Raw genomic sequence first — 14,667 nt, 5'->3', positions numbered from 1 at the left:
ACAATTCCATTTCCATTTAGTTCAGCTTGTAACACTTTCGACGATTACAATTTTTTTTTTAAATTCTGCAGTTGCCTTGTCTACTCTAATAAGGTCTGAATGAATAGGAAACGTACCTGCCCTGCCCCCAATTCTTCGAGAACTATATGTATATAAAAGTATGTCATTGATCATTTTAAGACATATTATGACTGGTATACATATGTACCTACTTATTTATTTATAATGGACTAGCCCTTTGGTGCAGATTGCAGTGATTGCAGTTGTACTTTCTGCTCCGGGGGTTTTCGCGTGTGGGTTCGATTCCCGCCTCGTATCTACGTTCGATATATATTTATTTATGAAGGTAAGTATTATTTATATGTATCAAAAATATGTAGCTATATCAGCCGACTGTTACTTAGAATACAAGCATTAAGTTACCTTAAGAACAGACGATCGTATGTGTATTTATGTTATAAATATTGCTATTCATTATTTCAAAAGCAGTTCCCCTTACACTTCCTTATTGCAGGTTTGTTGCAAAATCCATTCTTGGTGGACGTTTTCTAACTCTCTATTAACAACCACTCTGTCAAATTTCAAGCTTAAGCAATACATATAGATGATGGAGTAAGTTTACTGTGTACTAGTCATTACTAGATATTATAGGTCTATAATAACCTGTACGTTTAATGTGACATGCAATAGCCTTATTTTTAAGCATTTGGCGTTAGAGTCTATGAGAGAAACAAGAGAGAGAGAAAACTACTCGAAGGTGTACATTATAGACATCGAGTTATTTTTGATATTCATATTGCATACAGTGATCATTTAGTCATGTCTGACACTTTTGGATAGGTCCGGCCGTTTCGATATGTTCCTACACCTTCTGTATATAAAATTATTTGGATTTAATAATGGGTGTTCCAAACCGATGACTTCAAAATATTTACGGTAAAGTCATTGAATTTCCTACTTCCTTTCTAACAAAAATTAAATAATTTGGACCACGCTTTAGTAAATTGCAACATAGTACTGGAACCGTATCGAATTTTGGTTAAAAAGTACCCAGTGACCTATGGCGTAATATAAACTTAATTTTTTTTAAATTAGGTAGTTAGTGTTCTCTGCCCGAAAAACGGCTACACAGACAAAAATGGAAAAATTAAAGTTTTGGCTTTAACTAGATAGTTTGTTGGCCACCATTGTAAGGATCACAGTTAGGCGTCGAACACCTATATAAAAATATATACAAAATACATAAAAATTTCGTGTGCCGTAAACTCCGAAACTACTGAACCAATTTCTATCAAATTTTGTAAGCACTTGTAATTTGGTCCAACTTGGGATATATCAAACTAGGTAGCTGATTTTCGGGCAGGACAACGTCTGCTGGGTCCGCTAGTCTTATATATAATATTACTATGTTATATTAAAATAATAATTATAAATATTAACTAAGGTAATACAAGGTATATCACTTCTATCTACATAATAGGTATTTTATTGACTAACTTAAGAAAAGATGACAAAACATATAAAAAAGCTATTGATTAAAGATCTTCTAGAATATTATCTTCAACGCACACAGTTGGATCTATTTATTTTAATATAAAGTGCTATAGACCTAAAAATAAAAATAAAGCTATTTAAACTTTATGTTAATTCCCTGAATCATCATAATTTATATACGAAACTGAAAGTATATAATAATGTGCAATCTTTTTAAAAATATGCTATAAAAATAAAAGAAAAATTATATTTTACCCGTTCCAATAGCTTAATCTATCTAATATTATTAAACGAGCAATTCTTGTATATATATACTAGCTGACCCGGAAACGGTGTTTTGCCAACAAACTATCTACTATAAGTGTGCGGGGATGTACTTATAATCGAAAGCGTTGTAGACAATGAATAATTAAAGGAAATTATTAAAAATAATAAAAAATAAATATTGCGATGGAAAAATAGGGGTTGATCGTAGAGAGGTGGAAAATTAAGAGTAATGTAAAAAAATATATTGTAAGTCATGATAAAATAAAAACAAAAATCTTGCCCAAAAGATTAAAGTTTATAATTAACGAATAAAATATAGGGGTTGATAGTAGAGGGTTGAAAATTTAGGATTGTATGTATTTCATAATGTTGTATCATAAAAAAATATATAATTTATCTAAAAATTAAAAAAAATTAGGGGTTTGATACTCAGACCAATATGCACACAAAATTTCATGAGAATCGGGCAAGCCGTTTCGGAGAAGTTTAACTACAAACACCGCGACACGAGAATTTTATATATATATATATATATAACATATATATAGTAACCTCCTCCTTTTTTGAAGTCGGTTAAAAAGATACTCCAAGCCGGCAGCGATTCATTTTAACTCTCTCTTCTACTAATCCTTCACGATTTACTAAAAATACCGAGCTGAGCTCGGTCACCCAGGTACTATTAACTTAATTAATCGTTGTTTATAACTTAATATTAAAGTTTGTTGTCTTAGGTTCTCTTCTTTTGTTATCCTTTATTGAGATATTATGCGAAATCCTCAGACATGGCATATACTTTGTGAACACTTCACGAGATCACCCACATTAAAACATTAGGAATTATTTATTGACAAAGCTGCAGGAGGAGTTTACTGAAACATACGTAAACTTAAAAATATACAGAGATAAGTAAAAAATAAGTTTTATTAATAACAACTTTTTTATATAAACAATGAAACTTTTATATTTTATATAAAGACGAGTTGCAATCGCGTGTAATATTGTCTTGAATATTTAAGCAAAACATGCTGCGAAAAAACTAAACAGTAATTCATTAATGGAATGTATTTATGTAAATGAAAATCACTTTATGTCAGCAACAAAAGGTATGAAAAGGCAGGTAAAGGATAATAAGCGTAGCGCCCAACCGTAGCGGCCTCGTAGCGAACGAGTTAGCGGCGGGCGCGCAGTCAGTACGCGAGTAGCTTTCACTGCGCACGCGCATCCAAAAGGCGTGACCATTACTTTTCAAATTACGGACGTTACGCTGACACCCGTTCGGAATTGTTTGTTTACGTTAATTAATATTAAAGCAGTACTTTAGTGTATAATTTTTCTTTAAAAAAAATAGAAAGAAAATAATGATAATTTCATGATATTCGATCGAAAATAAAAACAAGTTATGTTTAGTGTTTTTGTGTGACGGTAAGCAGAAGTGACGTTCGGCGGCGGCGGGAACAATGAGTACGCCGCAGAATTGGCACAAATGGCTAGTGTTGTCGTTGTTCGGATTGGCTTTGTCCGTTCGCACAATTGGATGCGATTACAGTTCCATCGCCGAGAAATTTGGAGCGGAAGCTGTGGCTCGATGCAATGAAAAATGCCCTTTCCAGGTCTGTTTAACAATTCTAATGATATTTCCTATATAATCCATTTAGTTACGATTGGATATAATAATTTGGGTTGAAATAAGTACATGTTAGTTTTTATTTATCGATTAGATGCTTAGTATTTTAATATAATTTTTAAAAAGGCCCCTAGAGCTTGCTTTCCAAAAACTAGTCTCAACTCTGGAAACTGAGATAATAATTCACAAACTTTTAAATTCAGCTATACCATATTAATAATCTTAAGTTAATTATTTGTAATTTTATTATAAATATTCGCAAACACGCAGTGGTGCAGAGTGGTGGATTAAGCTCCAATCCTTCTCCTTCACGGAGGAAGAGGCCTATGCCCAGCTGTGGGGTGTTACAGGCTGAATCATATCGTATTGTATTAGAAATAAAATTAAAATGCAGTCACTTGAAATAAAACATCCAATTATTGAATAATTATTTATAATGTTTTATATAAAACATTGAATTCAATTACAAGATTCAATAATCATTTAATTTATACATATTTACGGAAAAATTAACGCAAAACGAAAAGTTATTTGCAACAAGCGTCGCTTGCGCAGGTTCAACGCACAATTAATTGTTGACAATTAGTAAGCTAGTAATCAACAAGATCGCGCTAAATATAGAGGAGTGGGCTACAACTGTATTGTCTAACTCACGGGCCGACCTTGGATCAGACTATCTATATGGGACAGGTTCAGCTTTGTGTGAAATATACACAAGTATTCTTACTAACCATAAAAATATCACAAATCAAATACCTTACTATGTATAAATAAATATGAAGTTATAGTACTTACATATAACGATAAAAATAAATGAAATCTTGTACTTTTTTATATTAATTAAAAATAGCCCAATACTTCAATGTAGGGAACATTGATTGCAAAAAGAAACCAAAGTAAATCACAGGTTAAATGTACCTAATTTTATTTATTTATTTTCATTTATTTACTGAAAATAATACAGTTGAAATGATAAGCAGTGCACAAAAGAATAAAAAAAACTTTAACAGTGCACTGTTTCTAGAATAATATTAAATTATAAAAGATATTATTAATAAAATACAAAGATATTCCATTTAACTACACAAATCATTGGTAAAACGCATCTATATATATATACCTATATTTATTTTATTTTATTAAGGTACAGTAACAGATAGACTGTTTGCTAATACAATAAACAGAAAATGTAACAAAAAATAAAAAATATATTAACCATTTTGGATATTCATTGTAACACGTCACTTTTTTTTAAATTTTTTATTCAAATGTAATTTTGTGCCCATATACTTATTTTTTAAAACAGAAACCTATATTTTAAACATTTACATGTTTTTTAGAAACCCGAAATAGTATTAACGCGTTGAATATAGGGTGAACTTTTAGGTATATTAAGAAAATTTTAAACCAAAAGGCTTAAAGATTCGCTCGAAGTATAGATAATATATGTAGTTCAAACCAATATCATACATATATATATAAGTGGTCCATCTGCCAGTTCTGTGTCTCCGGTGACAAGTGGTACAAGTCCAAAACCATCATTTTACAGAAGAGCAAAAACAGGTTTAAAAAATTACGTCGACTAAAGACTACGGCCTTAGGTCCAATATACTCGTTGAGTAAAACATTCTCTTTCAATATATACATTATGCATCGCTCTGGCGTAGTGATGTGTGTATTGTGTAAGACAATCTCACACAGGCGATTGCGGGTTCGATTCCCACTTGGGATGGATATTTGTATTTGTACCAATATTTCTTTCCGGTCTGGCTAAGGTCCGGTACATTAAGCTGTCGGTCCCGGTTGTTGTCAAAGACTCCTGATAGCGATCGTTACTCATGGTAAGGAACATATCCGCTAACCCGCAGTGAAGCAGTGTGGTGGATTAAATTCCGACTCTTCTCCTACATGGAGAAAGAGGCTTATATACATCATTGGGATTTTACAGGGTGAATCGTGATTCGTGATACATTTTATTCTTTATTTGGTAAATATTTCACTACGAAGCTAATTAACAAAAAAAAAATGCTACATAATAAAAAATAAATAATAAAAATATTTGTAAATGTTTTTGTAAAATATGTTAGTTGCACTTTTTTCACTTCAAAAAAAAGGAGCAGGTTCTCAATTCGATTGTATTTTTTAGCGTTCCGTACCTCATAAGGAAAAAAGGGAATCCTTATAGGATCACTTTGTTGTCGTCCTGTTGTCAAAACCAAACTGAAATTTATAAAAAATACTCAGGTCTACTGTCCCTTGGAGCTGTGAAAAATCGAACTTTTAAGCCATCGCAATCAAAAGATGTAGCCGTTTATGTTGCAAATTTTCGATACTCGCAAGGAAATCAAAACCCACAGGATATTTCCAGTGAACTCAGAATATTGAAATTTGGTACAAAGCAACGTCAGAAACAAAGGAAAAATTGTGAAAAGCATAAATTTTTTGGGAAAACATCATAAAAAAATAAAAAAAAATAAAAATATTTTTAATAACTTTTTTGTACGGAACCCTCTGTGGGCGAGTCCGACTCGCACTTGGCCGGTTTTATTTTATCTATCAGAACTTCTGATTGGGTTGACCGATTTTTATGATTTTTTTTTTGTTTAAATCGAAAGGTCTACATGTCATGTGGTCCCATTTAAATTTAATTGAGATATACGTATAATACACGTTTAATACGTATTTGCATGATTATTTTTTCGTCCGCCTACGTTGTATCGAAAGCTGATGCTTGTCTTGTAGCTCCATCAAAATTTGGTTAAGATCTAATATCTACTTTTTGAGTAATCTTTAATAACGCGCATTTACTTGAGTATTTTTTGTCTACGTATGTCGTATTACTGTCGATGTAATTGAAGTCGGTATTTTTTCGTTTGCGTGAAAACACAATTATTCACATTTGTTAAACCTAAAATTGTGATAAATGATACTTGTATAGGTAAATTACGTTGAACCTCAAACTTTTCTTTGTATAAAATATATGTGTAGGTACTTATTTGTTTATTAGGACAACTTACAAAACCTACTTCAATGATAATAATTGAAGTCGGTTTTTCTTTAATTTCTTAGCAAACAGAATGAGTTTATTATTCTATTATAATCTCTAAAATCTAATCTATTCATAGTAGCATTCTGACTCAATTTTGTTTTTGAATCTGGAGTTGAAAATGCATTTACTTCTACAATATAGAATAAATGATCCTGTTTCAAACAAAAGGTAAAGACATATATAACCTTTTAGATTTAAATATTTAGAGTGATTGATTAGTAACAAACGGGTATCACTCGACTTATATCACTCATCACAGGTGGCACAGACTTTAATTCCCTATGTTTGTGAGTAGTTTGACTTACTTAAAATAATTTATATGACCTACCTCGCGCTTTAATAACAGTATTTTTCAATGAATAATAAGACTTACGTTTTTATTTATATTCAGTAACATTAATATGTCAGAAAGCAAAATAAAAAGAGTCAAAAACACCTAAAGTTTGTTAACGTTGAGTGTGAGTGTATACGTACAAAATTTTTACAAAATAAATGAAGTCAAATTAAGCTAGGTTTAAATAACATTGTCTAATTATAATTTTGGAATATTCAGATTTAAGTCTCTGAGTATATAAAAAGTAATTTTGTACATATAAGATTATAACGTTTGTTTATTTATTTAATTATATGTATTTTACCTTAACACATACCTATGTTTTATAGGTGTTGTAATAAACAATTATTTGTTTAGTGAATTGGAAAACTATAGCATTACAAATAGTTGTAAATTTTAAAGGAGATAGATTAAAATATTAGTTTCATAGATTTATTACGTTTTTTGCGAGCGTGGGACCGGAACCAACCCGGTAACTCCAGTGCACTTTACTGGCTTGAAACGAAACGTGATATCTAGTGGTTAACTTTTTTTGAGATATTTTTTAACCTTCGTTATGAAATCGAATTTGTTGCTGTTTTCATTCATTTCATTAAATAGTGTTAAAAATCAATATATTCGTTTCAATTTTTTCCTTACATTTTTTTAAAGCAGGTACCTAATTGATAAAAAACTAAAGTGTAAACATGGTTAATATTTTAGAAAAATTGTGACACATATAATAAAATAGAAGCGTGACAACATCATATACGATTTATTCACAACTTTGTGTAATAATTAAGTTAAATAACATCTTCTAATTTCCTGTAATGTATCTTGATTCTCAAAACGAACGATCAAGCCCTAATGTCGCATTGGCACGCTCCGATGCGCGCGCGCAGTCACAGCGGAAGTTATCAGGTCGGTGTCCGGTGGATGTACAACTAGATTATTATCAAAAAAGTTGATTTAACCTGTATTTTTATGGTCAATATTTTTTAATCATATTCTGTTTTTTACAGAATCGAACGGGGGACGGCCATTTCGACGTTAGCTGTGGATCTGACTGCAGTGAACAACAAGTTAGTTTATTTTTAACTGATAGATGTTCATAGTCTAGTCACCTGATAGATGGTCCATAGTTGAATGTTATTTAGTCGCTACTACTCTACTGTAGTACTCTACTGTACTGTCTTTGAATGACTCTTTGAACGTCTGTTTATGAAGTCTGTTCTGAAGATGCTGTGCTGATGCAAACATTTTGTGAAATGGTTTCTTTATATCCACATTCACTTATTTTAGGCTATGTGCAAACCGAAAAATGTAGTATATTTATCATAATTCTACTAACTAAGTTTTTGAATATGACTGAGCTGATAAAAAAAATATTTAATCTTAATTATTTTTATCAGTGTCTGGTTATGTATAAGTATGTCACAATGTTACTGGTGCATATTTTATATCATGATATTATTGTGTTTGGAAAAAGGTGAGTGGCAGTTCTCTTACTTCTCTCTCTCTCTCTTCTGTTTTAAAAAGTCTAGTAATAATCTAACCGTAAACAAATTTATTGCTTTGTTTACAAAAAGACTACATGATAAAAAAAACCAAAATTACCCTTTGCCTCACATGTCGTCTTCTCTGTTTGTTCTTTTAAGGCAACGGTTTTGAATTTTAGCTAAGGGATTCTTTGCCATATAGAGAATTTTACCAAGTACTTTTTAATGTAAAAAAAGAGGTAATTAAATATTTTGATAACAAAGCCGTCTTAAAGTCGACCAAGCTTTTCCGTAGCTGATGTCTTCTAAGATAAACTCCAAATAATATTGGTAATATTTTCTCCTCCAATCTATTCCTTATTCTAAAATCTATAATATATATAAACGCGAAAGGTCATTCATCACGAAATCTCCGAAACTATAACACCTACAAACTTGAAATTTGGCAGGTAGGCTCCTTATAGGAAGTAGACATCCGCTAAGAACGGATTTTACCAAACTCAACCCCTAAGGGGGTAAAACGGGGGTTGGAAGTTTGTATGAGAGTCCCATGTTTTTGACGTAAGTGACTTGAAATTTAAAATGTATGCTCTATAGATGATAACAAGGTGTCCAAATAATGTATCTTTAGAAATCAACTCTCTTTTGGGGTTAAAACGGGGGATGGTAGGTTGACTCACTCATAACAAAATCTCCGAAACTATAATAGCCACAAACTTGAAATTTGGCAGGTAGGCTCCTTATAAGACGTAAACATCCGTTAAGAACGGATTTTACGAAATTCGACCCCTAAGGGAATAAAACGGGGGTTGGAAGTTTGTATAAAAGTCCTATGTTTTTGAAGTAAGAGACTTGAAATTTAAAATGTATGCTCTATAGATGGTGAGAAGGTGTCCAAATAATGAAACTTTAGAAATCAACTCCCTTTTGGGGTTAAAACGGGGGATGGTAGGTTGAGTTACTCATCACGAAATCTCCGAAACTATAACAGCTATTAACTTGAAATTTGGCAAATATGTTCCTTATAGGGCGTAAACATCCACTGAGAACGGATTTTACGAAACTCGACCCCTAAGGGAATAAAACGGGGGTTAGAAGTTTGTATAAAAGTGCTATGTTTTTGAAGTAAGAGAGTTGAAATTTAAAATGTAAGCTCTATAGATGGTGAGGAGTTGTCCAAATAACGTATCGTAATCTATATATATGTATAAAAGGGAAAGGTCACTGACTCACTCATCACGAGAACCCAAAAACTGCTGGAGGGTCCATCCATCTAGGATGGATAAAGATGAAATTTGGCAGGGAGGTAGATTATAGTTAGTAGATTATAGTAGAAGAGTAGAGAAATTTTGCGATATTCCACCGCTAAGGGGGTTTAATTGGGGTTGATATTTTGTATTAAACATATACAGCAATTATAAGTTCGTCGATAGGTTATTTATACTGCAGCCTGAAAATAAAACTAAGAATGTGGTGTATAGAGAGGTTTTATAAAAACAACTATTAAATTATACTAAATTGTGCCTTTTAAAAAGTTACTCAGTGTAATAAGCATTTCAAGTGACTGAAATAAAAAAAATGCCTACATCTTAATATCCATATCTTCATAACCACGCGGATGTAGTCGCGGGCAACAGTTAGTGTATTAATTGTATGTGATCGATTGCCTCAAAATCTACTGAACGGATTTTCATGCGATTCAAGAGGAAGGTGTATGGAACGGCTAAGCCGATTTTAATGAGAGTTTCACTGGAAGTTTGCCTGGACAAGTTTGTGACACACTGATTTCAACGCGGGCGAAGCCGCGGGCACAGCTAGTTTAATATAAATTACCTTGATACACATTAAAGATGACCTTTTAATATTAACATTTAAAAGGAATAAATAATATAATGGTATTCATACATGCAAGGGTCGGCATCGGTTAGGAAGGAAGGTTTTAGTTCATCTTATCATAGTCTCATCGCCTTACCGACTAACATATTTATATAATTGAAGAACTTACCTTGAAATTCGCCGTATGTAAATATAATAATCGTGTTTGCAGGCAAACGAAGAAAAACCGACTTCAATTATATCGACAAGTAATACAACGTAGGTAGTCGAAAAAATAGTCAAGTAAATACACATTATCAAAGATTACTCCAAAAGTTATAATCAGATCTCGATGAAATTTAAATGTGACCACATGATAAAAATCGGCTTTCGATTAAATTAAAAATCATTAAAATCGGTACACCCAGTAAAAAGTTATGCAGATTTTCGAGAGTTTCCCTCGATTTCTCTGGGATCCCATCATCAGATCCTGGTTTCCTTATCATGGTACCAAACTGGGGATATTTCCTTTCCAACAAAAAAGAATTATCAAAGCCGGTTCATAAACGACGGAGTTATCCCCGAACATATATATATATATATATATATATATATATATACTGTACTGTGTGGCTACGGTACTAAAGAATTTAGCCACCCCCTCTCTTCCCGTGGGTGTCGTAAGAGGCGACTAAGGGATAACACAGTTCCACTACCACATTGGAACTTAAAAAACCGACCGGTGGCGGGATAACCATCCAACTGCTAGCTTTGAAATACACAGGCCGAAGACGGGCAGCAGCGTCTTCGGTGCGACAAAGCCAGCACTGCGGTCACCAACCCGCCTGCCCAGCGTGGTGACTATGGGTAAAACACATGAGTTCACGCTATTTTTGGCGTAAACTTATGGAGGCCTATGTCCAGCAGTGGACTGTGATAGGCTGTAATGATGATGATATATATATATATATAGTAACCTCCTTCTTTTTTTGAAATTGGTTAAATAAAATAAAATGGCAGGAAAGTCAAAACTGTACATTGAATATTTTTTAAAGAGAATACTTGGGGTATGATCTACAATCGATACCGAAGTCAAAAATATAGTGTTTAGATTTTTTGTCTGTTTGTCTGTATGTCCGTATGTGTTGTATGTATGTCCGGGATAAACTCAAAAAGTACTGCATGGATTTACTTCAAATTTGGTACGAATATTATTAAGAAGTCGGGTCAGCATATATGCTACATATTATCACGCATCACCTATGGGGAACGAGCAGTGAACCTTTATTTCTTCAACGCATTCTGTAACAACGTGTAGTCTAACGACGCTTATTTGAATGTTGTTGTTATTATGTTAATAACCACACTGTAAGCTAGCTTCACACTATAAATAAAGACATTCTGTAGTATAGCAGTATCAGCATTGCACCCGTGTGAAGCCGGGGCGGGTCACTAGTATAAAATAAAATTGGCAAAAAAGTTGCTGAATAGTTTGTTATTACTTAAAATCATTTTTATGTATAACATAACAAAAATTTGTACCTAAAGTTGGTTAGTCTGATGAAGATGATTAAGAATTTAAAAAAAAATGAAAAATTAAAGTATATCAATACAAAAAAGTAGTTTTTTAAAGGCATAATTCACATTTAGTTCTGAAATTATAATTGTTATGTCTACTTTTAATTTAATTGAGGTGCGTTTATTCATATCATCATTCATCATTATCACTTCAGGACATAGGCCTCCACAAGTTCGCGCCAAAAATGGCGTGAACTCATGTGTGTTGCAAATAGTCACCACGCTTTTTTCGCAGTTTATTATTCATATGGAGACTAGTACTAGTTAATTTCTGTAGATATTCGGAAAACAGATACCTCGTGACTCAATTAAAAGCCTCATATCAATTCAATTTATGTGTGAAATGATTTATTTCAATTTACAATATAATATAATGTTCATTCGTATCGACACAAAGAAATGTCGTAAAACTGCGTTCAGAGCCGATAACTTGAGTTTATTATTGTTTTATTTATTTTTGTAAATTTAATAACTATTGCTTAACCTAAAGGTGTTTATTTTTTATGATCGAAACGAGCTCTTGACTAAAATTATAGGTATTATTTTATAATATAATATAGTATTCGTTCGTGGTTCGATTAGACAGCCGTATAAAATGTTATAGAGGCACTGATGGGTATGAAATTCTAAAACTTCGGTTACTACACAAAAATAATGACCTACGTTTATAATTACTGAACGATAAATAAGTCACATCAACTCACCTTTGACATGTTATCCGCGATAGAAGGTCTTTTAATGAATAGTGGTTCGAAAACATTTGATAATAATGCACATTAAGATTGTGAAAATTTACAAAATAAGTTCAAAATTCGACTGAGTTGCGAAAATAACTTAGCAACATATTCCAATTTAGGTAATTAAACAACATAGGTACTGTAGTTGTGAGCATTAATCTATTGAGATTGCGAATTACGAAACAAAGAAATAATATCACGTACCTAAATATTAAATCAGTAATGTCAGTTTAAAATATTTTATTGAAAATAACGAACTGTTTTGGAAACCCAAGCGGTATGGTTTGTCTTTTAATTTTACTTGTATTATCATATATCATCATATATATTTAATACGCTAAGGTTAAGATGTTAGCCTCCCCTTTTAGAAGGAACCTCATAATTACTACACATAAATTATATATCATTTTATAGGTAATTGCTTGCTCTACCGCCAACCACAACTACAAAAATTATTATTTGAATTATATTAATGTCAACATGATTGACGATCGGTAAATTTTTTGTTCAATTTCCAATCAACTCACGTATAAATACTTTTTTGTAATTTTGTAAGGTGATAATTATTATACTTATTTAGTGCATATTGCTCCCATGATATTACCTCGTAATTTTTAATCGCCACACTTATTAGTAAAAGAAATCAAATTTTAATATTCATGAGTAAAGATAAGGAGCCAGTCAATGATATCCTTTTTAGAAACAGGTTAGACTTAAACTAACTAGAGCGTATCCAGTGTCGCAGACAAAACTGGACAGACGATACTATACTTTGATACTGCTGCAAAGACGCAAGCACAGTTATTGTGAATAGGTTCTACAGTTTTTGACGAACTCAGACTTATTTTTTATTACTATTATAGAAATAATTAAGTAAAGCTAATAATATAGGTATATCTGAAGCACGAGACAATTTTGGTTCTGAGACAATTCCAGAAAAAAACCTCTTTTACGCTAGGTGACGTGTGTTTTAAGTTATTTATCATTTCAAAAACTTGTAAATTGACACAAAACGGCATGTTCCCTTAAACATGACAGTTACTACTGGTTTATGTCAAAATTACCAGTCGGTTTCAATTTATGAGCCCGCGTAAAGCAAAAACACTTAAGTGGCTGCTCGGGGCGCGCACCCTCGAAACAACGCGAATGAAGTCAATTGACTTGTTATTATACTTTGTTTTTGGTTATGGTAGTCTGTTATATGTACCATTTATGTAGCAATTACATTTGATGTCTATATATCATTTTCGTTTTATGTATAACAATAAGTATTTAAATATCAATTTATTTACGACAGCTCAAATAATATTCAGCTGTGCAAGTTACAATTTATGTTTTAATATATTCACATATTTTAAGTACTTGCTGTATAAGGAATATAACATTGTTTTATGTATGTGTATAAACTATATGTATGTACTATATGTTCGTCGGAAAACTTTTAATAGCACTGCACTTGTTAAGATCAATCGTCAAACAAACCAAAGGTGTAAAGGATAGAAGACATTCCTGTGCACTGTACCTGCCTTAATATGACTTCCCTGTAGCATATCCGTTATTTTGACTGCACGCGCTTTAGTGTGTTTACAGAATGTAGTTCCTGTTAATACCCTTGTTAACAACTACAATACAGATTTACAACTTTTTCTGCTTTAAAATAAAACATTTTATAAAAAAAATATTAAATGCAAATATATTAACAAAATCGAAACATGTAGTTCGCTTCAGCCTGTAATATCCCACTGCTCATAGGCCTTTTTCGCCATCTAGGAGAAGGATCAGAGCTTAATCCACCACGCTTCTCAAATGCGCGCTGACGAAACATGTAGTATTAAAAATATATTGAGAAAATAAAACTCTACATAACAGTAAAATGCACGATTTATTTTGCAAATGTAACTCTCTATGAATGATGTCTGAATCCTCGGCATCAACTTACGTTTAAATATAAGTCTGGGTTAGTGACCGTGGTATCGTGCCTAATGGGGATACATAAATCCGGCGTGGTGGTCATCCACCATGCTATCTGGGGCTCGCTATGGTTGCGCGGGGTCGCGTGTGATCCGCCGCCGGATGGACGCAGGAAGGAAGCTGCTAGTTGCCTGCCTGCTCCCCTCGGATCTATTTTAGAGTTCATTTTATTCCATTTTATATAACGTACTGCAGAATAAAGAGTTCATATCCTACGGAGATAATTTTGCTAACTCAGGGTGAAGAAAATGTTATCATGGCATTGGTTCTGAATTCTGTATTGATAGGCACTTGATATTCGTCGCTTATGCATGCCGTAA

The 14,667-nt window shown here is 32.5% G+C and overlaps 1 protein-coding gene across 1 annotated transcript in view; it reads left to right on the top strand.

Annotated features, from left to right (window-relative positions):
* The first annotated feature begins 3,218 nt into the window (after nucleotides 1-3,218).
* Nucleotides 3,219-14,667, top strand: part of LOC123658168 (proto-oncogene tyrosine-protein kinase ROS) — a 46,203-nt gene continuing 34,754 nt past the window's right edge. The window contains exons 1-2 of the mRNA XM_045593608.1: nucleotides 3,219-3,371; nucleotides 7,770-7,829. Of these exons, the coding sequence (XP_045449564.1) occupies nucleotides 3,219-3,371; nucleotides 7,770-7,829 (213 nt within the window). The remainder of the gene's footprint in view (nucleotides 3,372-7,769; nucleotides 7,830-14,667) is intronic.

Source organism: Melitaea cinxia, chromosome 12 (genome assembly GCF_905220565.1).
Source record: "Melitaea cinxia chromosome 12, ilMelCinx1.1, whole genome shotgun sequence".
Classification (NCBI taxonomy): domain Eukaryota; kingdom Metazoa; phylum Arthropoda; class Insecta; order Lepidoptera; family Nymphalidae; genus Melitaea; species Melitaea cinxia.
Note: the sequence above shows the minus strand (reverse complement) of the source record. Positions and strands in the feature narration are given on the sequence as shown.